Source organism: Cyrtonyx montezumae, unplaced genomic scaffold (assembly GCF_038088225.1).
Source record: "Cyrtonyx montezumae isolate F1298 unplaced genomic scaffold, pur_monq_1.0 scaffold_16, whole genome shotgun sequence".
Classification (NCBI taxonomy): domain Eukaryota; kingdom Metazoa; phylum Chordata; class Aves; order Galliformes; family Odontophoridae; genus Cyrtonyx; species Cyrtonyx montezumae.
This window is the reverse complement of record NW_027071892.1, coordinates 6,509,693-6,536,509: the sequence shown is the minus strand read 5'-3', so window position 1 is coordinate 6,536,509 and position 26,817 is coordinate 6,509,693. Positions and strand designations below refer to the sequence as shown.

At 44.3% G+C, this 26,817-nt stretch overlaps 2 protein-coding genes across 6 annotated transcripts in view; one reads left to right on the top strand and one right to left on the bottom strand.

Annotated features, from left to right (window-relative positions):
* The window catches only part of CYTH3 (cytohesin 3), a 425,983-nt gene extending 400,658 nt beyond the window's left edge, over positions 1-25,325 (top strand). The window contains exon 14 of the transcript XR_010621969.1: positions 25,313-25,325. The gene's annotated coding sequence lies outside the window, so the exon portion shown is untranslated. The remainder of the gene's footprint in view (positions 1-25,312) is intronic.
* On the bottom strand, positions 1,325-26,097 carry TBC1D24 (TBC1 domain family member 24). Of its 5 annotated transcripts, none has more exons than XM_065732587.1 (10): positions 25,456-25,566; positions 23,121-23,175; positions 16,925-17,145; positions 14,423-15,445; positions 12,725-12,742; positions 8,724-8,882; positions 7,719-7,782; positions 5,712-5,807; positions 5,045-5,279; positions 1,325-2,788 (listed from the first exon to the last, which is right to left on the bottom strand). In XM_065732587.1, exons 4-10 carry the CDS (start codon positions 15,379-15,381, stop codon positions 2,634-2,636), a joined length of 1,686 nt encoding a protein of 561 aa, XP_065588659.1. In that variant the 5' UTR covers positions 15,382-15,445; positions 16,925-17,145; positions 23,121-23,175; positions 25,456-25,566; the 3' UTR covers positions 1,325-2,633. The 5 variants fall into 5 exon arrangements, with proteins under 5 accessions (XP_065588659.1, XP_065588658.1, XP_065588660.1 ...); XM_065732586.1 differs by lacking the exon at positions 25,456-25,566 and adding an exon at positions 18,063-18,235 and having other exon boundaries at positions 23,121-23,883; XM_065732588.1 differs by lacking the exons at positions 23,121-23,175; positions 25,456-25,566 and adding an exon at positions 26,027-26,097.
* Positions 26,098-26,817: the final 720 nt, after the last annotated feature.

Genomic DNA, 26,817 nt, shown 5'->3' with positions numbered 1-26,817 from the left:
AACAACACCCACAGCCTGCTGATCTGTACAGGCTGTAGCTCAAGTTGTGCTAGGGTAGGGTGTGCTCCAAGCCCACCTTTCCTAGCTGCAAAGCTGTCACCCAGTGTCATGTGGCCCCTGAAGGAGATCTTCCTCTAGCCCTGTGCCAAAGACTGTTTGGCCATCCAGGTAAGTCACCTAAGAGGGGGCTCTCGTGCACCTTCACCAGAGGGTCCAGAAGCTGCTTTCATTTGACACAAGTGCACCTGGAATGAGGTTTGCAACTGATTTCTGGAAAGGATTTGACACTCAGACACCTGAACAGCAGTGCCACTCCTTGAGTTCTCACACTAAAATGGTAGGACAAATTCCTAACTGACCGTGATTAACTTCAGTTCAAACTTCCACATCCCTGTGTACTACCAACAGAGTGGGGAAAGGAACAGGGTTTTGTAGACATGGCTTAAGAAATGGTACAGTACTCAGGCAATGCTGACAGAGTTGCATCCAATGGGGATGGAAAGAGACAAAAGTCACCATCAGTGGCTGCAGGAACAATTCTGCACAGAAAAAGCTGTTCATTATCTTGAGTGTAATACTAAAGTCCCACAAACCCTGCCAACACAGCTCTGGGGAATTTCTGACAGCTCAACATAGCTGAAAAATCAGTATTATTTTCTTGCAAGGGCACTTCAAAGATGACCTCAAAAGAGAGGAGATATGGATAAAGTTAAAAGATCCCACCTCCGTTTAAAGATCTTACTAAATGGGGTTTATTTTCCAGCTGATTTGTCATAGGAAGATGATGGGATGCTACCAAGCACAACATGATACCACCAGCTTTGCAAAAAAGGCGTGAGCCAGTGTTAATCAAAACCAGATATGATTACCAAGATCCTTCCCATTAATATCTACAACTGAACAATACCAACCCTTCCAGTTAATCAAGCTTACAGTAAACCTATGAAAAGAGCTGAAATAACACAACTGAAAATACATGTGGGGCAAAGGATAACACCTCAAATTTGTATATGCAATTAAGTATTTCAAGGAGTTATTCTGAAAAAAGAATAATAACAATAATTCAATAATGGCACCTTAAAACACAACTCACATTTTTTGTCAAGTTTGCTCGTACACTTCGCAAGAAGCAAAACACAATATTTTCTTTGCTAGCAAGCTGTACGAGCCAACATTATCAACATGACTGACCCACGACCTCTGAATATTAACAGGACCCTGTCCAACACAACCGATATTTTATCATCGTAAATCTTAAGTGCTACCCCTTATGGACTTCAAGTTTAAGCAGTAATCACGTTTTCCCCACTACAATAGAGATGTAGGATTAAACAGAAAAACCCAGCACCTTCTTCTTCCCCTCATTTCACCAGTAGTGGTAAATCATTTTACTAGCGGAGTCACCCATGGAAGTTCTGAGAGCAAAGCGTGGTGTGCTGGGGACTACCCACTGATGTTTTTGCACTTGTGCCTCACAGGAGAAGCTCTACAGCACATAAAGCTTCAGATACAGGCTCCCAGCAGCTGCCCCCAGACAACACAGGAGACATGCCTGCAGAAGGGAACAGCATGAATTCTCAGGAGTAAGCCAAATCCTCCCTGCGCCAACACAGCTGGCACGAGAGCTGTACCTTTCCAGAATCTCATCGCTGGGAAGACTCAAGACATGGAGCAAGTGTTGCCTAGAGTTCTCCTGGGAAACTGATTCACACCCAGAGTAATGCTGCACAGAAGAATCCCCTCCCACATTCCTCCATTTACTTGAGGAGGATGCATTAAGTTTCTGTATCCCAGTGCCTAACCCCTAACATTTAGTGATATCTGCACAGTTACTCATACTTTTAAAGCTTCATTTCAGCTTCCATAAAAGACAAAGAAATGTGTCTAAGCACTGTATATAATCCTGTGCCTTCAGCTGCCTGAGACTCGAGTCAGACTGAAGCTATTATACTGATATGGAATAGGAATGTAAACAAAATCAAACCTCTGAGATATCACTCTCCAGTCTGGACGCCCTCTTCAGAAGCAGCCTCCTCAAAGAGATGCAACTGGAATGTATCAAGGACTCAGGTCCAAGCAGAAGGGGGATTAGCAACAACTGTCCCTTCATAGTTTACTCCTAAAACAGAACTGATGGTACATCAGTGGTACTCATGATTTGTCTACACAATACCAGTTCACACCGGGGCAATGGTTTCATGCACTACTGCCCTATGTCAAATCTTAGTTCTCCAGTGTTGCTGTAAATGGACATTTGATATTTCTGACTCGGGCCAGATGCTTCACAGTACACCTTGGCCAGCTCAGCACCTCTGAGGAATTGTCCTGAACTGCAAAATTGTCCTCTGATACAGACTTGTATACATTTAGGATTGTTTGAAACAACATTCAGTTTTCACTTTTACCTAACATTGGGTCTCTAGAGGTACCGAGCTAGAACTTCATAGGGTACATCACTTTCACCTGTCTTAAATAAGAGTAAACAACTAAGCCCTGCACTCAAGTGCACTGCTTAGTAATTATTAAGGAACACTGAGTCCAGTGGGAATTATGCTCTAATTTGACTCCTGCATTACAATTTGCCTGGGGAATCCTACAACAACGTAAAATCGAGTTGAATAACGATAGTCATGTCAGCCATTCATGGTGTCCCTGAAGCCCCACACCTCCAGGACAGAGATCTGGAAACTTTCAGAACACAGAGGTTGATTATTGAAGGTGTTGCAGTGGCTGGTTCTTCCATGGTTCAGGTCTGCATCGAGGTAAAGAGCTTGGCCATCACCGCCTCCTGCCAAGGGAAAATACCAAGTTTAAAGCTGACTCTGCACTTCTTAGGATGAGAAACTGTTACCCAATCTGATTTAAGTACCAGAAGCCCTAAATCGGGCACGACCAACAGGCGAGTGTTCAACCAAAGATGGACAGATGAGTACATCTTTGTTCAGACAAATTAGTCACTATGCATTATTTGCAAGGAAATCATGTCAGTTTTCAAAGATTACTGTTTGAAAAGACATTATGTGCAAACACATGCTACCAAATTCAGTCAATCAATATCAAGGAATGCATCATGAAGCCAAAATAGTGGATATGAAGGAAAGCCCTATCTCAACAAAATCTTTGTAAAGTTAAAACCCAAACAGACTCTGCTAGGAAAGCTCACTATGTGGCAACAAATCTGACTGCAAAAATTCAAAACCATTTACCAATTGTCAGTTTATTAGGAAACGTGTGAGGCGTGGCAGATCTTATTTTGTCCTGATAAAACAGCGTGGATGTTCCTAACACCAGTTTGCCTCAGCAGACTGTAGCCAGGCAAACTGAAGAAACAGCAGAACTACTGGAAGAAATCTGGAGCCTAAAGCTGCTCACTCTAAATGCTGTGCTCTGGTGATAGAGGAAGGTACCCATGCCACAGAGGCTCAACCTGCCATTTTTATTACTGATAACAAACACAGTGCCACTGAAGCAACGGCTGCTCTGGTGCCATTAAATGGTACCATTATGGTGACATAACTCAATCTCTTGATTTGTACGAAGCAGTTAAAAAATACATGAAAGTGTTTTTCTTTAACCTTTGTCAGCATATCTGGTACAGCTACTGATGGGGCCAGCAATGGTTGGTAATAAGAGAAAAAGGGAGACTTAGAAAATGAATAGAAAACCATGAAACTGCTGCCAGCAACTCACATTTGATGATATATCACTGCATCCAACATCAAGAGAATTTGTGCACCAAAGGTTTAAAAATGTCATGTAAATTGTCAACAGAGCTGTGAATTTCATGTAGTTTAAGGGGTTCAATCATTGCTGAGTCCAGGAGTTCCTTCAAAGCATGGATGCTGATTGTGGAGACATCAGTTAGGTTTCTGAAGGAAGGTGGTTAAGTAACTCAGGGTAAAATACTAAAATGATAATCATGATTTGCAAAATGAAATCAAGTCATTTCTGGTACCTAAAGGAAAAATCGTGCCAGAACTTGAAGACAATGGCTCAGAGATGGAGCATTTATTGTGGATGCAACTGCTCATTTATATGAGTTAAACTCACATAATCAAGGTGATAATCAACCTCTGTGCTATGTTTCCAACCACAGCAGCTTTTAAAATGAAACTTTACTTACAGGAAGCTGACACTATGGCAAATACCTTCATGTACTTTGATGCACTGGCTAAGCATGGTTCTGTGAGCAGCGAAAAATATGGAGCCTTGCTTTTCATTTTGAGAAAAGAATTTGAGAATAGATTTCAATATTATTATATATTTTATATGTGGCCCAAAACTATTTTTCTTCACTCAGTGCAGCCCAGGCAAGCCAAAAGGTTGGACATCCACGTCCTAAGTGATGTTTGCTTGCTGTCTTCAGGTGTAATAGAATAAGTGCAAATTAATTACTTTTCAGTGACAATATCAGAATAAGGATTCCGAAATAGATCCATGCAATTCATTAAGAACAAAAAAACAGAGTCAACTTCATGCCTTGAAGACCTTCCTTTCAGTGCTGCATAATCTGAGAGCTACCAACTGCACATTTTCCCTCTGTAAACAAAAACTGAGGAAACTTAGCAACCAAAATCAAAGCTAGGAGAAGAACCAGTCTGAGAAGCAACAGCACTGGCTTGCTATTCTTAATCACCATAAAACACATCAAAACAGACTGCATTTTGATTATCTGTGTGCCTAGGTCAATATTCACAAAGCTTATGGCCAGAGATGCAGTAGAGTGAATCAGATTTAGAGACAAATGTGCTAGGAAAAGGAAAGATTTCCCAACTGCCTACAGGGTAACTGTGTAAGCCACAAAAATCATCTGAAGAATCAAAAAGGTAGAAACTCTCATCTACAGCTGGATTGCGTACAACACTCACTTCTATGAAGTGGAAAAAAAAGGAAGGCTTTTGTTGGGTAAAACAATGTTTTGGCAACTTTTCTAACTGTACTAATACTGAAATGCACATATGGTAACTAAGTGGGACACTTTCATCTAATAGGAGTGGTTAAGAGGTAGCATGGAATAGAGGCTCAAAATCTCACACTGACTTACCTATGATGATGCATTCACTGCTGCCAGCCATGAACATGGAAGCTGTTTTGGATGGTAAATTGAAGTGCCGAGCTGATAAGAAGGGAGAAAGGCGATCTGAAGGGTCTGAGGGGGTGCTCCTGAAGGAAAGGGTGTTGGAAGCTGGTGAGGTGTGATTTTCTGGCTCAGAACCACTTGCAGCTAATTCTGGGTGTTTTATGATCACCCACTCGTAGCGTTCCACTTCTGGTTGCAGCTATGCAGGGGAAGAGAAAAACAGAACTCTGTATCAGTGAACGATAGCAATGCTGAGAGGTCTGCAGAGAAAAAAGCACTGAAGTCCCTCAAGATTCTGCCCACACCATAAGCAGTGAAGATCAGACCAAACTGTACTTTAGGTCAGGTATTGTCTCTTTTCTTTCTGTCTTTGCTTTTTAAGTGACTGAAAAAACAATGCAGTGGTTCCCAAGTTACTTTTATAAAACTTGTAAGGAAGAACTTTGAGCATCGGGAGAAAAAGGCTCAGCAGAAAACTGAAAAGTAACATTTCCTTCACCGTGCTTGGCAGACTTCAAAAACTAGAAGTGCATATAATGCAACCTCTTCCATTGGAAGGGAAGTGAGAGATAGACACACCAGCACAGGGCACTGCATTACTGCCGGGCAAGAGCAACGAACCCGTACTCACCCTGAACACAAAGCACTCCCCGGTTCCAAAGAAACTCAGCTTGTTCCCGCCTCGCCTGCGCTCGCCCCAATCGGTGGACAGATAAGCTCCGCAGACCTGGTGTGAACAGCAAGGTCAGGATGCTTTCCATGGAAGAACAAAGTGCATTACAACTGATAGCAACGCTGCAGAGTCCAGAACTGAAGCTTTTACATAGTTTGGTTTGCAGAAGCTTGAGACCAGTGGATTAAGGCAGCACAAGTACTTATATCTAAAGATAGATTTAAACTGCTTTAATCTGCTGGGGAGCATCCTTCAAATACTAAGCGCTTCATAAATTATTTTATCTCTCTGAGGCCTTAAAGGAGAAATGTTCCAATGTATCCTCAGTGACCAAAACATAAATGAGTCTGGACTTGTAAATCCTTACATCACTTCCTCCTTTTAGCATCCAAAGTCCCAGTATAAGCAGCTCTGGCTGATCATTCTCTGCTAGCACACAGTAGCCTTGAGCTTCCCCTTTACAAGCTGTAGGTTAATATCAGTCTAGCTAGGCCAATTCTAAATTAGCTCCAACATTTAAAGCAGCCTGTTTGAAAGGCATAGATCTCAGTGGCTTCCCATTAACAAAAGCACAGCCTTACAGGGCTGAATTCTCCTGTGGACTGCCCTGTTTGCACTAGAAGAATTTCTCACTACCAGTAACAAGCATCCCTGCCAAGTGGAGACACACCAAACAGCGAAGGTCTAAGAACACGATCAAAGCAGCATGCTGTGCTCTCAGAGCTGTGGCGAAGCAGTTGCTCAAAAGTACACTGTCTGCTTAGACACTGCCAGCACTACAAGCACAGCTCCTAGGTCAAAAGTACTGAAGAACAGGTAAAGCACGTGAATGAAGTAAACAGCACAGAATGTCATTGGATCTGACGTATCCGAAGTTCACGAGTGTCAGAACATGGGAAGACTAGTTTTCTTTCCAAAATGCAAAGATTAACACTGGAATAAAGGATGAATGTGCAAAAGCAAACACACACACACAGACAAATTCCCACCAACTAACCAAACACAAAAGCCCATATTTCTCTTTTTCCACGTGGACTTCCTTTTAGTTTGAGAAGTAAGAAACTAAATGCACTGTCAAAAGAGTATAACTTAAAACTAGAGAGGACAAGAAGCAAAACAATGACTTTTCTATTTCCCCACTTCTCTTTAGATATAATAGACATCATATAAACCACTGGTTTGTTTCTGGCTGGTCTGGGACTGCCAGAAACGTACACAGCTACGAAACAACCTGCATCACCAGCATCAGCTAGATGTGAAAAAGGGCAGCAAAGGGCTTGCTGCATAGGGCAGCCATTTTACAGGAACATGAGGAGAGACTGGTGTCTCCAGCTATGGGCTGGAGTTAAAGCTTCACACTATACACAAATTTTGCAGCTCATGCATGGTAGATGAGAAAACAGACTCGTTACTCAGTACTTCTGAGCAGTCCTGAGGTTCTGGGAAGCTTACTTGTTTTAAGGTTTTTTCTTTTTTTTAATAAGCATGCAATAAAGGTAATGTGTTTGTTTTCACATTATTTATTATTATATATCCATTATTATTATATATCCACTCTTATTTACACCATACAAATTCTGCTATTTTCTTTCCTCATGTCCTGGAGAAAATGAAAATATCCTCTATGAACCACAAATTTCACGCACTTCCACAGCCTCTCCCCTTCTAATTCTCTAAGAAAGCCTGTCCAAGAGCTCAGTGAGTAGCTACAGTCCATCAGCTCCCATTACTTATGAAGAACAGCAGATCGAAACCTAGTTTACAAGACTTAGCCAAGAACATACAGCTCCACACTCAACAAGTAGAATAAATTAAAGCACGCAATTGTTAAAAAAAAAAACAGAAAAACCCAACACTGAAGCATTTCTAGGCTCTCCAATTTATTCAGAACTGTTGTGTGTTGCAATACAGCATTACACAACTGCTTAAAACCTCATTTCTTCAGTTGCCTTTGACCTCACTCACCTCTTTTGCTGTGGTCTTGATGAGAAGAAGAGTAGGCTCATGTCCCTCACTGTGAGAATAGAACCTGAAGTGCAAAGCATGCAAAAATAAGCACTCAGCAACCATCACCAACTGCAGCTCACATCCACCTTAACATTGGGCACCACCTCCTCCTTCAGCTGATGGCGTGGCAAAAAAATCATCCAAGGCTTAAGAATATGATGAATGCTTTCTGTCATCATCACAAATAACACAGCTGAGCGCAAACATGCTATGAAGCAGCTCTCCCCTAGTCAGCTTTCTGCAGAGATGTTTGTGCTCCCTCAGAATAAGCCTAGCTATGACAACAGCAGCATTTTACATCAGGCAATGGAAAGCAAGTTGCATCCTGAGGGCTGATGACTGTATCTCTGCTTCAGAGCTTTGTGGCTTCATACCAAATAATCGTGCACTCTCTTCGCTTGCTTTTACATTTCCTTATGAAGATGTGGCCCTGGGTCAGCTCACTATCTCAATTTCAGAGTGGAAGTAATATGATTATAGTCTCATGTGACAAGTGTGAGTAAAACGTCTCCTTTACCCCTCCTCAGTAGTAACAATCAGAATCAGGGACAGAGAGAATCCGTAAGGGAACCACCAGCTTTCACTTCCTTATTTCCCTCTGGATAACCATGTTCAAACTAATGTCTCAAAAGGCTACAGAGCAGCCATCAATTTAAATTATTTACAGCCTATGGAGAATTAACCAGTCTTAGAGTAGTATATTCTGAGTTGATGTACGTTTGACTTTTCCAATTGGTTGTGGACATACTAAAATGGCTCCCTGTGTTCTGGCAAGTAAAATATCCTGGTCAAATGCTGAAACCAAGAGGAATTTGCCACGTTTATGTTCCATCACTGACTGTTTTCCAGACAGAGTTGGAGATATAAGCCTATGCATAGCTTGCACACCAATCCAGTCAGCAGCTCACTAATTGCTCCTTTCTGCCCTACAGTAAAGAACTGCAAGAAAAGTGTTGCAATTACCTGCTCAGACTACAGCCATGTTCCAAGGTGGTGAAGAGCAAGAGGGGCTGGCAAAGTGCAAAGCGCTCTGGGATCCATGACCAGATATCTCGCATCTCTTTCACACTGACAATTTCAGACTTGAAGTTTTCCGCGTGGACTGCCAGGTGCACATTCTGCCTGAGAAATACAGTACAAAATATTGAGAGACAATGACCTAACAAAATCAGCAGACTGATTACTGGATGGCAACAAGAGCTGAACACCTAAAGACCCTAGCAGATAAGTCAGCACCCAAAGCTCCAACCCATGGGATTAGAAGGCCGTGATTTAGTGAAGAATATAAAATACAGCAGTTTAACACAATCTTTGAGGATAATTTGAGGATAAGTGACCCATCCTTACTGGAACACCTGAAGCAATACCACTGCATGGTAGCTGTGGCCTGCACCTGTATATACAGAGGATGTAATGGGGAAGCAGCTAGCTTGACCCTGACACTGAACAGATCAAACTGAATTTGCCATGTGAGGCAGTCTTACCTGTGCTGGTACTTAGGTGCAAGGAACGTTTTTTGCCTGCAGAAACAGCCAGAGAAAAAAAAAAAAAGGCAGCATTTTCTTCCCTCTGAGGTGCTGCCTGTATTGTGGAATTAGGGAATTTGTAAAACCCTCAAAAATCTTAGAGCAATCAGCACTACCTTGCTAAGCAATGCTAATCCAAGCCAAATACGTGAAGCTTTTGCAAAGTTCCTCCAGCTGGAAGAACTTCATTATGAATGGCTTAATTAAGAAGTGAAGAAGTTCCTAGCCTCACAGATGCAGCCAAAACCTGAGCAGGTGAAATGAGGGAACTGGAGATCGCACTGGAAATCAGCACCCACCTCAGAGGGGCCTGATACATTTATGAGAACTGACTCATGGCTTTCAAACACTTGAAAGTAATAAAAATAGTAATGAGAGCAGGACATCCCAGCCCGCCTTCGGTTCTCAGATTAAATAAACACAAAACTTAGAGCCTGGGGATTAAACGAGCGTTACTGAATTCATGAGCAATGTAAAATTAAATAAATGTTAAAGACTTTTAAAATGCAAAGGTGACAGCCAAGAACATGGGATAAGTGACAGATGAACTCACACAAGATATTAAGTTACAGAGTGGCAATTAGTGGCAGCAAGTTTTGTGCAGTTTGCTCTGCATGCAAGAGTGCTGCTTGTGGAAGAACTGCAACTGTTTTCCAACTCAGGGTTTCCTACTTTTTTCTTTTGGATAGTTTTGCATTTCTTCCCTCCCAGTCTCATGGAACACAGAGGACCTCATTACTACATACCTACACAGCCAAGCTGCTCTCTAAAACACATAACACATCTTTTTTTCTTGCTTGTAGTGCAAAGACATTAACATGTGCACTGCACTTTAGAGCGATGCTTCCTAGGAACTATTGGGAAATACTGAAAGCCTGAACAGTTGCCTTAGTGCCAGCATTTGTAGCTAGGTGACTTCTTAGGTCACTTAAAACAGCATCACTGCTTCCTTTAGCAACATGAACCAAGTCATAACTTGCACTGTTGCCCTTCATTACGTTTGCAAGGACACCCACTTAAACAGGCTGCGACAGTCAGCAGGCTGTAACATTTACAGTATTACTCTGACTATGATTTCATGTATGCTTTTATTCACAGCACACTGAGACACAGGAGAGGTCAGCAGGCCCCTGATGCAAGAGCTCAGACTTGAACTCGCATCAGCCAGGTCTCACTGCAGGTCTCAGCCCTTCCAGTCCCCTGGGGTCTGCACCTCAAGGCTTGATGCCACTGCCAAACACAGCTGGCAACCTGGTTTGAGCTCATCAGAGATCAGGGTCCTTCCTACATCCGAGGAATGAGAAAAACAGTCAGCATGGTCTACTGCTTTATTACAGTGAACTACAGAGGAAAAACACAATGATAAATGGGGTACTACTTTACCATGTAGGTGAAGTATCACCTTTACCAACAGAGCCTTCTGCTTTGCTAAAATGCAGCCTGCATTCCATTGGCATATGAAACTACTCCAGGCTGTCCCCTCAATGCCACTGCAAATCATTTTACACTGCACATCACCATTCAATGAGTGAAGCCCAGGGCATAGCTTGGCTGCAGGACTTCATATGAAATGACTTATTTCCCGGTCATAAATCACAGCTGTAGGTGTCTGAGACTGGAAATGTAATCCGGTGTTGAAACCAGTCCCCCTGACATCAGTTCCCCTCAAAACCAAATTCTGTGCTGCTTTATAAACCCGATGGCTTTCAGAAAATTGCAACCAGAGTTACAAGGACCAAAACCTTCATTCCTCCTCTCCTTTTTGGCAGCATTTCTGTTAACCTTAGAAAATATTTGTTAATACTGAAAGCCATCTGCTTAAGCTGGGCAGCCACTTTCCAAGCAGTAAATGAGTGAAAAGGAACAGCACACAAACTGGCTAAACAGAGAGGTTCTGCTCAATGGCAGCTGCTGAAAACAAAGTTTAGCTGCCATCGCCACCACAGACCTTTCAAGAAAAAAGGAAAGCTAAGCACACTGGATCTGGGCTGGTAGAGCATGGAGATGTGTCCTGAAAGCATCACCAGAACTGAACTAGTTATCCAAGATTGGGATGTTGGGAAGACACATTCTTATCCCAAACAGAATGAGACACTATTGGGTCAGAAAGTAGCACAGTTTCAGTGCTCTGCTTTGGGTCAGGTCTTACAGGGTCTGCATAACCTCTAAAAATCCATTATAATTTTGCTTAGCACACCAATGTGTGGTGGAAGTGGCACGTTCCTTTCCAGTCATTAACTGTGAGCTGCAGGTGTTTAAGGCTGAAATGCATCTGGTGTTGCAGGCTGTCTGCTGACACTGTTCTCACCTACACCGACCCCCTCAGCTCCTAGCAGAAATTTTCCTAGCAGAAATCAAGGCCCTCTGCTGCTTTCAGAGTCTTACAATGTTGGTAAAATAACACGCGGACTTTAAAGGTTTGCTTGGCTGGAATTAAATCACTCTGACTGACTGGAGAGAAAATCCTCAACACACCATATATGAAATGAAACATGCTTTGATAAGTTTGCTCTCAAGGTGTTCTTTCATAAGAACATGTGGAAATTAGTCCCACTTTGATTTTAGAGATTAGTACAAACGTTGGCATGCACCTCTCACTGAAGTTAACCCAGGGCACCTGCAACAAAGCCAAAAGATCAACCCAACTGCATCAGTTTGGAGCCACACATCTCTGAGACTTAACACTCACAGGGCAGTGGTTCTCTGCAAGTTCTCTGCTTATCAGGTGTTACAATCCACTGGTTTTTGTGCTCACAGAAATGCTTTTTGGGCCAAGACTTGATGAATGACTTAATTAACCATCAGTGCTACATGGCTGAGTAACTCTGACCCTCTTGACCCAGAAGTATTTCCACTTAGAAGTAAATATAATGTAGCATAAATCGAGACAAGTTACTTCTAGGAGTGTGCCAAGTTGGGCTCAGTCCAACAGCTGATCATTCGGCTGCAGAAAGTTGGCAAAGAAAAAAATCAAGCACGTCTTGCATAAATTTGCAACAGCACGTGCCAGGTCTGAACATGGGCAATACCTAATTGTACAAAAAGCAACAGGAACAACAAAAACAAAACCCCACAACAAAAAACCCACCCCCCCCCCCAAGCCAAACCAACAAAACACATACAATTTTTCTTCCAGCATTGTGATGACTTAAATTTGATTGTTAACACCAAGCTTTTCCCTGGGGGCTTACAGATTTGCACTGCTGTGTGCAAAACACTGTGCTGACCATGAGCTCCCTGATCTCACAACTGTGCAGGTGCTTTGAAGTAACTTTATAAGAGTGTATGCAGTAGATGTTATGCAGCAATCTGATGCCACAGTTGCTGCCTTGCTTTTCTTGCCCCAGCATCAGCAATAGTGACAGCTCCAAAATAAAGCCAGGCAAAGACAGAAGAAGCGAGCAGAGTGCAGAGATCCAAGTGTTGGAACCAACCTACCTTTTTGGAGATGTAACACTGCAAACAGGAGGGGTGCAGTGGGTATGGAATTGACAGAAGGAGAACGTATAAGGAAGAAGACAAAAAAAAGACAGAAAAGATCAGTGATTTTCTATAGCCTTGACAAAGTGAACGTAAGGAGCCTGGAAAGAAACAAAAGTACAGTTTGATTGAATCACCAAGCAAGAGGAAAACAAAAAGGCAGGCTCTGTTAACATATTTTCTACATTCTCTCTTCTGTTTTCTTCCCTTTTTACTGTGTGCTCAGTTACTGGATTGGAAAATAATCCATCATGCCCTTGCACAGGCCAAGCACATACCTGGACAAAAAATACTGACATCCACTTTTTCTCACTAGAGAAAAAGCTCACTTCTCCAGCATCTCCTGCCTACAGCAGGATCCACACAACCCGGTTCACAGCAGTGCCAAGCCAATGGATGATGGGAAGCTCAGGTATGTTTAAAAAAGTAGCTGACAGAGGACAGAAGTTTTTCATTAGTAACACGGCTTGGTAAACCAGCTCCCACACAAGTTATGTGGATATCAGCTAATTAAATTTTGCTTGGAAGGTACCTCTGTTCTGAGCAAAAATACCTCTATGACACCTCTCAGGCCAAGCTGGATGGGGACCTGGGCAGACAGATCTCATGGATGGCAACCTAGTGCAGGGGGGTGGACCTAGAAGATCTTCAAGGTCCCTTCCAACCTAAGCCATCCTATGATAGGACATTCAGTGCAACAGGAGCTTCTGCTTAACTTCCACTCTGTTGCTGAAGAATATATTAATATACTCAGAAAGGATATTACAGCTCTCCTGAAGTTCAGCATGTGAAGGAAAGGTATTGTTCCTGGACTGGAAGAGTCAAGTTGGGAATTTAAAGATTGAGAATATACCTAACATGACTCTCCAGTTGCTAGAGGCCTTGAGCCTGGCAGAACAGCCTCTTCCAAGAGAGAAGGAAGGTAATGCACAAGCCAGCTGCAAACCAAACTATAAAACTAAAGTAAAAATATACCCTTGGAAAAGACTGGGAACTTCATGCATATGCCATACATGTAAGTAGATCACACATGTAAGTAGTTCTGCCAGCACTTAAGGTACTGTCCTTGATTTTCAAGAGGCTTCCAGTCGAACTACTTTAAAAAGTAACCTGTGAGCATGACTTATTTCCTCCTTATTCTACTGGAGTAACTGCAGGTGAGCAAAACATTCCCACCTCAGACAGTGACTGTCTACTTATAGTAAAGAAACAGCAGAATACATGGTACTGGACACCATTATCTTTTGTATGAATAATCACATATTTTAAAACTAACTATTGTCATATTTGCTTGCTATTTTTCTTCCCAGTCATTTATTGACTGTTTTTTCAGCTTCAAATGCCTTCCTTTTTAAAAAGCAGCCTGTGAAAGACACTTTGGAGATGAGATAATTGCAATGAGAACAAACCTCTAAAAAGTAATTATAAATATACCATACTTCCCATCACAGTCTCAGCAATACTTAATTTTAGGGCTGCTGACTTTTTCTAATCAAGTGCACTGAGAGAAAGTCAGCAGAGATATCAAGCATGCACCAGTAGAGCACTTCTTCCCCACCAGTCACCCGGGGCTGGCTGACCACTCATCAGACTGAAGAAACCAAAGGATCTCACGTTTGAGGAGGTCACTCGGATCACCTGTGGGGAGACACCTACCTTTTCTGTTTGACTGTGATGCCCTTCTGCTGTAAAGCTTTCTCATTGGCCATCTGCAGCAGCTGAATCTCCTTCCGTGAGAAAAGGCGGATAGCAAAGGCTTTTTCCAGCAGCCTCTCCGGAGACACCGACTTCGCAATGTCTCTCACGAAAGCTCGAATATCCTGCTGTACACTGTCAGACTCCATGGGCTGCCCAGCCCTGACTTTGTGAAAAAACTTCAGAATAGCCAGTGCAACACGATAGAGAACTTTGTAGCCCTCCACCAGAAACACATCAAAGACTCGAGCAATGTAAACCATGGGCAGCTCTCCAAAGAGCCACCGCTGCCAGTCAGAGTACACCTCCAACACGTCCTCAGACACTGCCACCATCAGCTTGTGTGCTGCCTGGCAGTACTTGTTAACCAGGTCCCCAAAAGTCATGCAGGAGGACTCAAAAGCCAGGAACGTCTGATCGATGAGCCGCTTGGATGGGTCGTTGCAAGCAAGGATGCGACAAACCTGTTCAAAGCACTCTGCCTCATCCTTGCTGTAGTGGAGGAGCAAAGCGATCACAGAAGGCAGCGCAGGGCAAAATGATATGTCTGGGAACTGATTCGCAATGCACAGTATAATCTTCCTCACTGCCCCAATGCCTTCTGCGTTCAAGCAGTACGTGGGGACGAGGCTGTCGTCCACAAACTCTGGCAGTGGAAGGGAGCTGCTGCTGCGTTTCCCAACTATCTTCACAACAATGTCCCGGTAAACATTTGCATCTGGGGTCACTGTGCGACATGGGATATTGCTAATCAGCTTGTGGTACACTTTGGCTCTCAGCGAGTGGTTCTTGGCCCAGTAGCCTTGCCGGGCCAGCTGCTTCAGCTCCTGGAACTCTGTGCAGCTCAGCTCCTTTATATCCTGGCTCTGGACAGTAACATCCATTTTGTCCCAATCCACAAAGCGGTCGTATTCATCCATGACTCCAAGAGAAGCATATGAAAAAAATTATGACACCTGATCATTAAATGACTTGTGGCTTTTCCTGAAAAAAATAAGAAACAAGTTTGAGTAAGAGATGGTGTCCCATTTTCTGTGGGAACACATGCACACAACTGACTTGCTCCCATACTGCCAAAACCATAAGTAAAGGTGCTCTACTTTTTTAAAGATTATTTTTGTTATTTTTAAGCTAAACTTCACTTCCATTCTCAGTATGTACCTGTCAGTAACTCATATCAAGGGTTTGACCGATGGATTCTGAGCACATCTACACATGAAGAGAGCTTCCTAACTGCAGGTCCAAGCAGAGACGTGGGCTTTTACAGTAACTTCTCCCTTAGAGAATAGACATATTCCACTCAAATATCCATTGTCGAGTTTGTTCAATTTGGAGTCTCTATTCCTAACTTGCTGTGGAAGTAACCACTATTTATACTAAAAGTATGCAGTTTCACAAGCAGCTTAAACTGTTCCAATACTATGCAGCTAGTGGAAAGAGATGCTGAACTTCTGCTAGACACAGCCACGTACTCCCAGTTGCTTCTCCGTGTTGGCACTGGTTCTCATGCAGCCACAATGGTCACAGAGGTTTGCTGATCTGTTACAACTTTTCCTTTCCATTGGATAAGCAAGACGTGCAGCCAGCTCAACATTAGCGTGCCAGTGCAAAGAAGACTGCGAGGCAGAACCTCCTTTTAACGGCAATACAGGCTCATGTCAGCTTAGGACAGCTTCATGAAACTGCCTCTTAATCCTCTCGAGTGCTGCACCGGACATCTGGTTCTGATCTTGTACAAACGTCAATGAGCAAATCACCCTCTAGAGGGCCTGCTATCACCGTTAGAAAGGCTGAAACACGAACGGGAGCAGAATCAGGCACAAGCTCCTAGTTCCTCAGACCACACGATGACATGATCTACTAGTCAACTCCAGCTTTAAAGTATACCTGGGTCCCAAAGACAGGGTGACCGCAACCGCTAATGCACATACTTGAATTATGTTTCATTAAGTTAGTGCACAAAGAAGAGATGCAGTAATACACGTTAGTGACAGCAGGCAGCAAGAGGAACATCTTCGTTGGTGCCAGACTGAAGCTAGGGAGCATACTGCACTGACGCTGCACACTCTGCAAAGGCAAATAAGCCCTATAAAATACAGCAGGCCAATAAAACTGACCTGTGCAATGATGACATTATGTAATAGAAGTACAGTAACAAAAACAGCTACTGAAATGCTTCCGAAAAATCTTCTGTATCAACAGACAATGCATGGAACTCGACATCTCTACAACCACTGCATTAAAACGATCCGAAACTCAAATATTAAACTGGGATTTTTTGGAACTCCATACTCCCAAATTTAACTTCTAGTTCAGAAGGTTGTCAGCAGCACACAAGAGCCTTTTACAGACAGCTGAGGGGTGTCTCTTTTCTTGGAAATATTTTTCAGGTTTTATAAAAACAGATCCTTTTTGGATAATCTTTTACATCATGAAATGTAAGAGCAATAGAGAAATGCTCACCGTTTCTTTTTGTTGTACTCCTATTTAGAATTAATTCTCAAAGAGGCAGTGTGTAGTCCCCAGTTCACTTCTGCAAGCAGGGTGTCTTACAGTGTTTGGAAGCACTGTCTCCCATGAGCATGACCTTCAGGATATGCAAAGGCAGTAACTGGAGGACACCAGTCCACCACAGAGCCCAACGTCAGCTCTGTAGGAGTTCAGGTTTTTCTGTCATTCTCCACCTGGGAATCACAAAGGAAACATTACCTTTAATTCAATTCATCTTTCATTCTACATAACAGAAGGTGGAACAATACAGTCACTTCAGTATACAAATGTTTATAGTCCTTTACTTGGTGGGATCTCCACCACACAACAACTTCCCCTTTCTGCCATCATCCCTCGGGAGCCATTTGTACTTAATTTTAGGAAGAGTTAAGTAAAGCCTCTAAGAGTCAATGCACAAGACAGTCTGTGACACCCGAGCTGCTCTTTTTCCAGACTTTCTACTATTCAAGGTCATAGGCATGTATAGAGGTTGCAACAAACAAACATCTTCCCCTCTGGAAGTTTCTGCCCATTCCAGAAACTAAGTAACGTGATGAGCTCCTTGGTAAGCTCACTGAGGTCAGTGGCTTGGGGTCAGAAATCAGCCTGACAAAAGTTTTGATCAGAGCTTTCATTCTTATACACACTTAAGCTGGGATAAATCTGCTGGCTGTTTCCATAGGTCTGGCAGCTCATGCTTTTTAAGACCTAAATTAAAAGAAAAGGGCAGCAAAGCAAACAGGCATTGTCAAGGTCACCAGAGCAGCTCTTAACTGCTCACAAAGCCAACAGAATTAGTGTGCTTCAGTTTAATGGTGCACAGCTCCTGACACTGTGCCAACAGCTACAAGCCAGCATGCCTCCAACTGGGAGCATTTACTTGCCAAAGAAGAAGAGACCAGGAAACTTCAGAAAAATTCTAGCCAGCCTTTGTGGTGCCCTTCTCCCACTCCTTCCCAATCTTCCCTCACCCTCCACCCAGTCTGTACAAATTCCCTCTTCTGGCAACAATACCAAGAGCAATTCTGAACTCCGAGTTGATGGGAAAAGGAGACAGATACTGCCTTGTGTTCTGCAGCTAACAGCAAGCTGCTCAGGGGCTGCCTCCTACCTGTCCCCTGCTGCCAGGGAGCAGCAGGCAGTACAGCCTGCTATACTCAGAGGGACCTGGGGTATTCATTCAGCAGTAGAGGGTGAAGCTGTGTAGAGTGCATGTCTGTGTCAGAAAGTCCTGCCTTCAAGTGAGCCACTCAGCTTACATGTACAGAGAAGGGGATAAGACAACTACAAGAGAGAAACATTTCAGAATGAAATGTTTGCATAAATATGTGGTCCAAGGCACTGAGACCAATACCTCTGCAGTGCAGCAAAACTCTCTCCTCCTTGCTAAAGTCATTTTGGAGAAGTTGCAACAGTGAGTGTCCTCTAATGCAACCTCTGGACAACAGAAGGGCTCAGCACACAAACTGCAGAGAGCTGGGATTCCTTGAGCACCTCAGAGCAGAACTAGGAGGAGATTCAAATATAGCAAAAAAAAAAAGCTAAGCTTGAAAGCTGCATATGCCTCTTTAAGGGAAAGTCCCCATTCTCCTTCCTAATTAGACTGACTTACCCAGAGCAGTAGGAATCAGCACAGAAAAGTCAGCAACTGCCACACAGTTCTGAGGTCGCTGAATCTACAAACCTCTAATGTGGCTTCAGCTCCAACAGCAAAGACAACAAGTGAGAAGCAGAGGTGCTCATTGAAAATACACCAAATGGTTGCAGTACAGACAAAAGATTTTTCCAAGTTCTGTTCAGAACAGTGAAGCAAACAAATAATCATCACCATTCAACCCAGTGCTGGCCGTGGAACAGGAACTGGCGTAATTTCAAGTCAGTGACTGCACTTTCAGGAAACATTTAGCTTGCCAGCCTGGCCACATTTTCATTCCATTCCCCTCTTTCTTCCTGTTGTTTTGTGGGCTACTTTCAGAAGATGTCTGAAAACTGCGCTGAAGTTGTATAAAACACTGAGCAATGAAGAAGAGTGCAGCAATCAGAAGTCAGATACTGCCTGTGAAGAAAAAGATCATATATGGAATCTGCTAAGAATACATCAGTCAATACAGAAAGGATTTGAATTTGGAAGTTGACCTTTAAGGTCTCTCCCAACCCAAGCCAACCTGTGATCCTATGAATTATAACTTCCCTTCATTAAAGAGAATATCAGGTTGCAATTTTACTGAAGTTAACGTGGCTAGGGACAACTTCAATTCTGCTGCCAAAGAAACCTTGTAAGTTCCACAAGTGGCACTTCAATCAATCACAAAACGAACCAACACTACCTCCCATTAATTATGATAATAAGTTTTTGCTTTCCAAACTGTAGGAATTAGCAAACTGAAGCTTGTGAATAATAATCCAGCGTACACGTCTTTCATTCAGGTCTAGACTACACACATCCACAATAGTGAAATAGTTGTATTCCAAACTTCTGACTCTGAATTCAACCTGAGATGATGCTGTTTGACTCTGAATCTAATAAACACGGGAAAGTTCCTCAAAATATATTGTAAAGAGAACAAGGCATAAAATCAGGAAACCCATGTTCTCTGCTCCATTTCAGCAGCGTTGCAGTTTTGCTTGCGAAAGTCTGATGACACACAATTACCAGGATACCTCATGCTGACCCTGCATATGAAAAGAACAAACTCTGGCAATAATATTGCTCACGTCAACCACGCACTGCTACCCTGGTTTAAACAAAGATCATCTTCCCAGCACCTTTTGCTATCTACTGCACATACACAGCTGATAGGACAATAAATATACTGGCATGCTTTCTCTCGTGTGCTAACAGAAAGCAAGCATTTCCACTTGCTGCACTGCAGACACAGAGCACTGCTAACCTTGCAGAGCTGCAGGGAGCTGCCTCTGCTTCCACTGCTGAGCAGTGACCTGGCCAGAGATAAGGCTGTGTCACTACTCAGAAAGTCTGCTTTTCTTCACTGTCTTGTTAGCCCAACCTGTGAGGAAGGCAGAAGAACAGAGAATGAGAACTTCTTCCGTGAGACTTCCACACTCCAATGAAAGGAAACTAAACCCAAAGCTCTGGTGCTCTGCCAGTCCTGAACAATACTGAATCGCACCTGAGATTTTCACTTCATACACCAAAGAACAAAGCAATGCAGCAAGCTAGTAATGCTGCTGAGGTAAAGCAACTAGCAGGAATTATACCTTGACATCTCTGCTACACAGACCTGGAAACAAGACTGGATGTTACAGTGACATCCTTCCTCCCCCAGTACCTCCTGTCACACTGTGTTTACTGCTTCAGTGACTTCCCATTCCATAAATTATTTAGGAAGACAAAGATATCAGGCAAAAATTAAGCACACCATTTAGCAGCAAAACAAGCCAAACACAACCAGCTCATCACATGCATAGCAAAGCAATTTGCACCACGCCAATGCACTTTGGAGTGATGATCTTTTTCAGCAGAGGATATGAGTTTGATGGATTGCTTTGATGAGTTAAATGCGGTTCGATCTGTTTACGAATTGCCCCAGGCACTGTGTACAGCACGGGCTGTGCTCCAGCTTCAGGAGCACAGTCCTGGCCAACGCTTTAACACTATCAGTCTATCAGTAACAACAGAGGATTCTTTGCTCTCCACTGTTTTTTTTTTAATACTCTTTTTGGGACAAGGACTAGAAATCTGTTGAACCCAAACAAGTATTCAAATGCTGACTTCTCTGAGGAGCAGGTGACCTTACAGTGCTGGATAGTACTGAAACAGTACACAACAGGGCACATCATTTTCAGCATCTACATCTTTTCTCTTGACACTACTGTCCATGGAGCACAGTCGCAGAAGGTTTGTCCTGGAATCCTCTGCTTTCATCCTTAGAAAAGTACTTCTGATATCTGAAACAGGGTCTTTTAATGATCTGTGGTTGACCTACCATGTGCTTTGTTAAAGTAAAATGCTCAGAAGTGCAAGGAGCAACAACGGTCAGATCATTGTCAGCATGTATCTGGGGACTGCATGGGCCTTACAGCTGCAAGCACTTCAACAGAAAGCAGCCAGCCTTCCTTCCCACCTCCTGCCCTGGGACAGCACTTCTAATATTCAATCACTGCTGATTCCACGAGCTGTGTCTGTGAAAAGATATCACAGAAGTACAGCACCCAATCACTCCCAAAGCCAACAAGACAGAATAAGATTGAAGACTGAAGATTGTACGTTCAGTATACATTTTCTTTTCTAACCATCTGACCTAATATCTCTCTCACATTAGTGGACTCTGTTACTATGTGCAATCAAAGACAAAGGGCAACCACCAGCAAGCTCTGACACAACAGCAAATCTAAGTGCAATAAAACAATCAATTTTCCTGCCCTCTTACATTGAAAGCTTGCCATCAGTTTGACATTTACCACCCCTACATCTTAACCCATTATAAACATTTAATGGCAGAAAAATATCTTCCAACATCTGTGCTTTGAAGTGTTCTCCTCTTAGACATAGCATCTGTGTTTATTTAAGTTGGACACAGATTTATTTCTCTTTTCTCCTCTCTAAACTTCCCCATAGGAGCACATGGAACCATGTTTTATTTCTTGCCTTAGGTACAGCACAGCAGCTGACAGCACAGATGACGGAAACACAGATTTTCACAAGTAGAAGCCAGAATTTGTGATATCAGAAAAGGGCATCACTTGGCTACTAAAAAACATTTGTCAAGAAGCATTGTACAGACAACAGTGATGCTTAAGAGTTCACTACTGTGAGAAAACTGTACTGTAATGTCTTTTTTTTTTTCCCTTAAAGCACACGTATGCCCTAGATCTTTCCCTCCCTTAGCTGACCAGCTTGTGAGTACACCCTTCCAATAGTTCTCACAGGCAGGTGTCATAACAGCAAGCCCAAGGATTTTCTCTGAACTATTTTGCTTTGCTCTGGGTCAGTCTCTACACAACAGTGTGCCCTGTGCAGCCATGGCACTTTGGAATATGCTGCACATAAAGCACAGCAGGTGAAGATCCCCTGACCACCACTCTGCAAGCTCTGCAAGTCATGTCATACCATGCTGCTGTGCTTTCCTGTTTCTGTCTTCCTGCTTCACAAAACAGCAGCCTCTGCTGCGCAGGACTGAACAACACAGCAGGATGGGCTCTGAGAACCAGGAGCCTTGCTTGCAGGCTGCAGGGAAGCCCTGCTGAGCACAACTAACTCATCACAGCCTGCATCTTGTCAGTACAAACACATCTTCCACTATTGCGTGCGCATACATGCACGTAACGTATATATATAAAAAGCCTTAGTCTGGAAATCAAGGGTTGCCTAAGGGAAACCAAAGTTAGATGATGGGCAGAACAACTCTGGGCTAGTTGAGCACACAAGTCCTTACTCTGCAGACAGCCTGTGGAAATGCTGCATGCCTTCTATAGTTTGCAAATGGTAAGGCACACACCACTCATACCAGCAGTTATCAGCAGATCTTGTTTATTCCACAGTAGGTTTTGCTGCCTCACATTTTAACTGCCAGCTGAAAACAGAGCTGGAAAACACTTCCATCTCAGACTACCTTATTATCTTCTGCACTATGTGCTAAAGGAATGGAGGCTTTAACTTGGAAAACAAGAGTTAATTTACAGTAAATGAACATTATGAAAATTACAAAGTTAAAGCTGTCAACCTACAAAGAATCCATTCTTTTCCAGCTCAGTGAAACTGAGAATCTACTCCAAGGTTGCCTCAAAGAAAAGCTTCCATGACCTGCTACCCCTGCTGATGGGTCACTGCTATTCTGTAACAACACAAGGTCCACACTGAAATGTTTCAAAATGCAGCTCACAATGAAAGGAGGGTCCAACTGCAGGCAAAAAGCCAACAATTCTATTTCAGGGAACCTGAACAATATATTGCCTTGTTTTGATTCTAATCTCTGTAACCTTTACAAAGTTATGCCCTACAAAAAACCAAAGGGTAGCAATGAACAGAGAGGGATGGGGCTGTACAGAGATACAGAGCATCAACAGGACTCTTGCCCCTCGGGGTACCAGATTAAAAGCAAACATTTCCTCTAAACAGAAGAGACATCATTCAAAACAGAGATCAATGAAAGAAACGCCCAAAAAATCTCTCCATCCCACAGGCTGAAGTGATCATACTACTCCTTACCTTAGAACTTGTCCTTGTATATGATCTTCTTATCACTTCCACCCCCTTGCTGGATCTGTTGGTATGGAAACAGAAGTTAAAACTGGACCAGTAATGCAGCATCCACATACTGTAAGTGCCTCAGAGACCTCTGTAACCTCTAAAAAGCTTCTGACTGAACCTCTGCACGGCTTCCAGCCTTCACAGAACAGAGAACAAGGGTACAGATACTCTCACAGTTCAGAAGAGCAGCTAATCAACCATACTGTCAAAGTGCTTACAGCATAAACAACTACCTCCAGTCTCTCAAACCACAAGCAGGATTACTGCTGGTGGCATCTTTGTAATAAACACTTTTAGCCAATGTTCTCTTTGTAGTTTATTGCTGGCTTCCCTGTCCCAGTGCTGCCCAGTGTTCTGATCTACGAAATCACAGAAAGGGCAAAAACTCTATGTGAAATGGGCAGCCTCTAAAAAGTGCCCCCCCTCATAGGCAATATCAGGTATTTTCTGCACAGGTAAGGAATTTTGAAGTATTAGCTCTGCAGCTTACAGTATTTATCCCCAGCTATGAAACAAAAATACCTTTATTCCGAAGATATGTAGGTTTAGATATACATACAGAGATACACCAGACCCTTGTCCTATTAGGTGGGAAAATCTCTACTAATTTGATGAACACACATTTTCTTTTCAAACAAACGATCACCCTAGCAGATCTTGAAATAACTCAGTTGTAGTTTCCTGCAAAACACAGCCATTAGAGCAACTGCTTGGATGAGTTACTCCTTCCTTACGTTGCTTCCCCCTGAATAGCATCAGTGCAGCCACACACAAGTCAAACCTGCTGCCAGCAGAACACATCTGCATACATATCAAGCACAACTCAGCACGCTCACTAACACAGCCAGCCGATGGGACTCCTTCCCCGAGACAGTGTGAATCAACTCGTGGTCCTGCAACACGTTTGAGAGCTCAGGAAGCCGTCCTCTAACTTGGGAAGTTTAAGCAAGAGGAGAACAAACGAGACACGGTGAAGCCTAAGTGCAGGTGCAAACAGATAAGAGCGCGTTCATGCACTAGTTCAGAGAACTTGGAACAGCTGACTCCACAGCTGGATGCCTCCAGCACATACTCCCACCCACCCACACAGAATCCACGCAAGTCAATCATTAATATAGCGCAGTTAGCTCTATTTTTATATCTGACAAGTCGTGTGACTGCCTGCTCAAGTACAAGGGGACACAGCGGCCAAAGACCAGCTAATTCAAGCTCTCCTGCAAGCTCCTGCCCTCAACTACACACCGTGCACATCTACCTGAACATTCAATTTACATCTGACAGTAAAGACAGCCCAAAGTGAATGTATTCGACTTCTAAGAGAAATTTTAGTTCATTCATTACAATTCAAGGCTACATATAAACAGAAAATAGCCATTCTTCTAGGCAATGAACAGCTTATTTCAAGTTCTACCACATCCACCTGCCTGTGAGCAGGTATCCACACAGTCTAACACAAGCAGCTTCAACAGCCTCTCCAACCTAACAGGGAAAGCAGGACGTGCTCTGAAGAGCTGCAAGAACAGCAAGGACTGAATTTATGCTCTGAAATTTGTTTGTCACCACCTCTATGCAGCTTCATCACTGAAGCAAAAGCACTCGTGATCTAAACAAACGCCAGGGCAGCATTATCAGATTGCAGTAACCTTGTTCTTGGAGACACAGTGAGAGACATAAGCAGCGAGGACTGGTTCGCTTTACCTGCTTGCCCATCCTGAATGTATGGGCACATTACCTTAGTGCAGCCATACCTTTCTCCAGTTTACAATCCAAATAACAAGGCTGATGGAGAGAGGGGGGCTGGTTCAAGGTTTCAAGTTATCATAACACCGAAAGCAATGACCAAGGGGAGCAACCAAAGGCTGCAACAGAAGGAGAGGGCTGGGATGCGCAGAGGTGCTCAAAGACGTGCAAGGTTCATGGGCAGCCTGTTACAAACATCTACTTGGCAGCATTTAATTATTAACAGCGAGAAAGAGAAGCAGAAAGCACTCTCCCTCATGCTCAAACTTGAGCCGCACAAACACCCGCAAATTTTCAAATATTAATGAAAGAATTGGGTAGCAGGATTCTGAACTGCTAACCGCTGTGCAACAATACCCGCATCCATTTCACAAACGATGAAGGACGGAAGCGCCAGAAGCAACGAGAAGCCGACACAAAACCCTGCCGCAGCCCTTAGATGCAAGTTATCAGCGCCGCTCCTGCGAAGGAACCGTCCGCGAGAGAGATGCCTATCTACCAGCGATTGCGAGAAGCAGGGTATCCCAGCGGGGAATCCTTTTCCTGATAATACCTAGCTGTGATCTGCGTCATTTCAGCGCTCGGAGCGTTCCCGGACACTCCGGCAATCCAACTGGGCCTGCACTTAAGCCAGAAGAGCTTTCAGACGCTCCAGCTTGCCGCAGGAACCGGCCACAAACGCTCCCGGTTTGGGGCTCACGGGGCCCGGCGCAGACCCGCCGCGGCAGCCGCAGAGCTCGGCCCCGCGCGGCACAGCGGGGACGGCCGCGCTGCTCCGCCGGAACGCATCCCGTCAGCGCCGGCGTCCCACAGCGACCCTAGACGGAGACCAACACAGGAATGAACGGCCAGCCACGTTTCACTCGGGCTCGGAGATATCCTCTAAGCGTTCGGCGATGCCAACGGCGGAGCTCCGCGCTCCGGGCGCAGGCACGGACCCCGAGGGCGGCGGCGCAGAGCGGCGCTACGGCGACCGGAGGACGACCCCCAACCCCCGCGCGCCCTCAAGGCGCACCTCGGAGCCCCAGCCCGGCCCGGGGCCTCGCCTGCAGCCGCACGCACTGGGTCCGGGCAGAGGGCCGCCGAAAGAAGCCCGCCACACCGCGCTGCTCCGCCGCCCTTACCGCCCGTACCGCCGCCGTTCCCGTCAGCGCCGCGCGCGCGCACCCCCACCCACCCACTCGGAGCGACGGGGGCGCCGCGCGCATGCGCGCAAGGCACCGCCGCCTCGGGCTGGGAGTGCGCATGCGTGCCCGGCGAGCGGGTGGGCCGGTTTGGTGTAGTGGGTTTGGTGCTGTATGTGTTGGCTGTGGGGTGTGATAACTGTTGTGTGCGATGGCTGTTGGGTGTGATGGATGATGGGTGTGATGGCTGTTATGTGCCATGGCTGTTTGCTGTGGTGGTGGTCGTGTGTGATAACTGTTGTGTGCGATGGCCATTCGTTGTGCTGGCTGTTGGGTGCGATGGCTGCTTTAGGGATGCTTAAGGGTCTGAGTTGTTCAGTGCTCAGTGACAACGCAACCGTTTTCTTGCAAAGCCTGAAAGCCGGGGCAGAAATCTGTTATTTTGAAAGAGGGGCAGCTTCATGCTGTTTGTTTGCCTCAGCTTGGCGGCAGTGTGCTGTTCACGGCCGGGTTAGCACTGCTGCACTGAGGTTATTGGTGCGGGACGCTGGAGTGGCCAATAAAGCTCTAATCTTTTATATGCGCTGTAATGTACACAGCGTTGTGGTGCGGGCCCTTGCCAAACAGATAAGGAAGCCTTTCCCAGAAGGTTTACGGTCTGGCAGAAACCGCAAAGGCTGCGAGGAAATGAGGTGTGATCACAAAATGGGAAGCAAAGAGGAGCCGTGTCGCTGACAGCCAGGCTATAACAGAGCCTGAAGTGGGGCTTCTCTCCTTCCTCTGCACTTCCC

What these genes read in the sequence shown, in the direction of transcription:
- TBC1D24 (XM_065732588.1), bottom strand. Translation starts at nt 15,381, where the DNA reads ATGGATGAATACGACCGCTTTGTGGATTGGGACAAAATGGATGTTACT. An exon ending in CATGGCTGTAGTCTGAGCAG is followed by an intron (nt 7,783 to 8,723) that starts GTAATTGCAACA and finishes TTTGCACTTCAG; the next exon opens with GTTCTATTCTCACAGTGAGG. An exon ending in GGGAGTGCTTTGTGTTCAGG is followed by an intron (nt 5,280 to 5,711) that starts GTGAGTACGGGT and finishes TCCCCTGCATAG; the next exon opens with CTGCAACCAGAAGTGGAACG.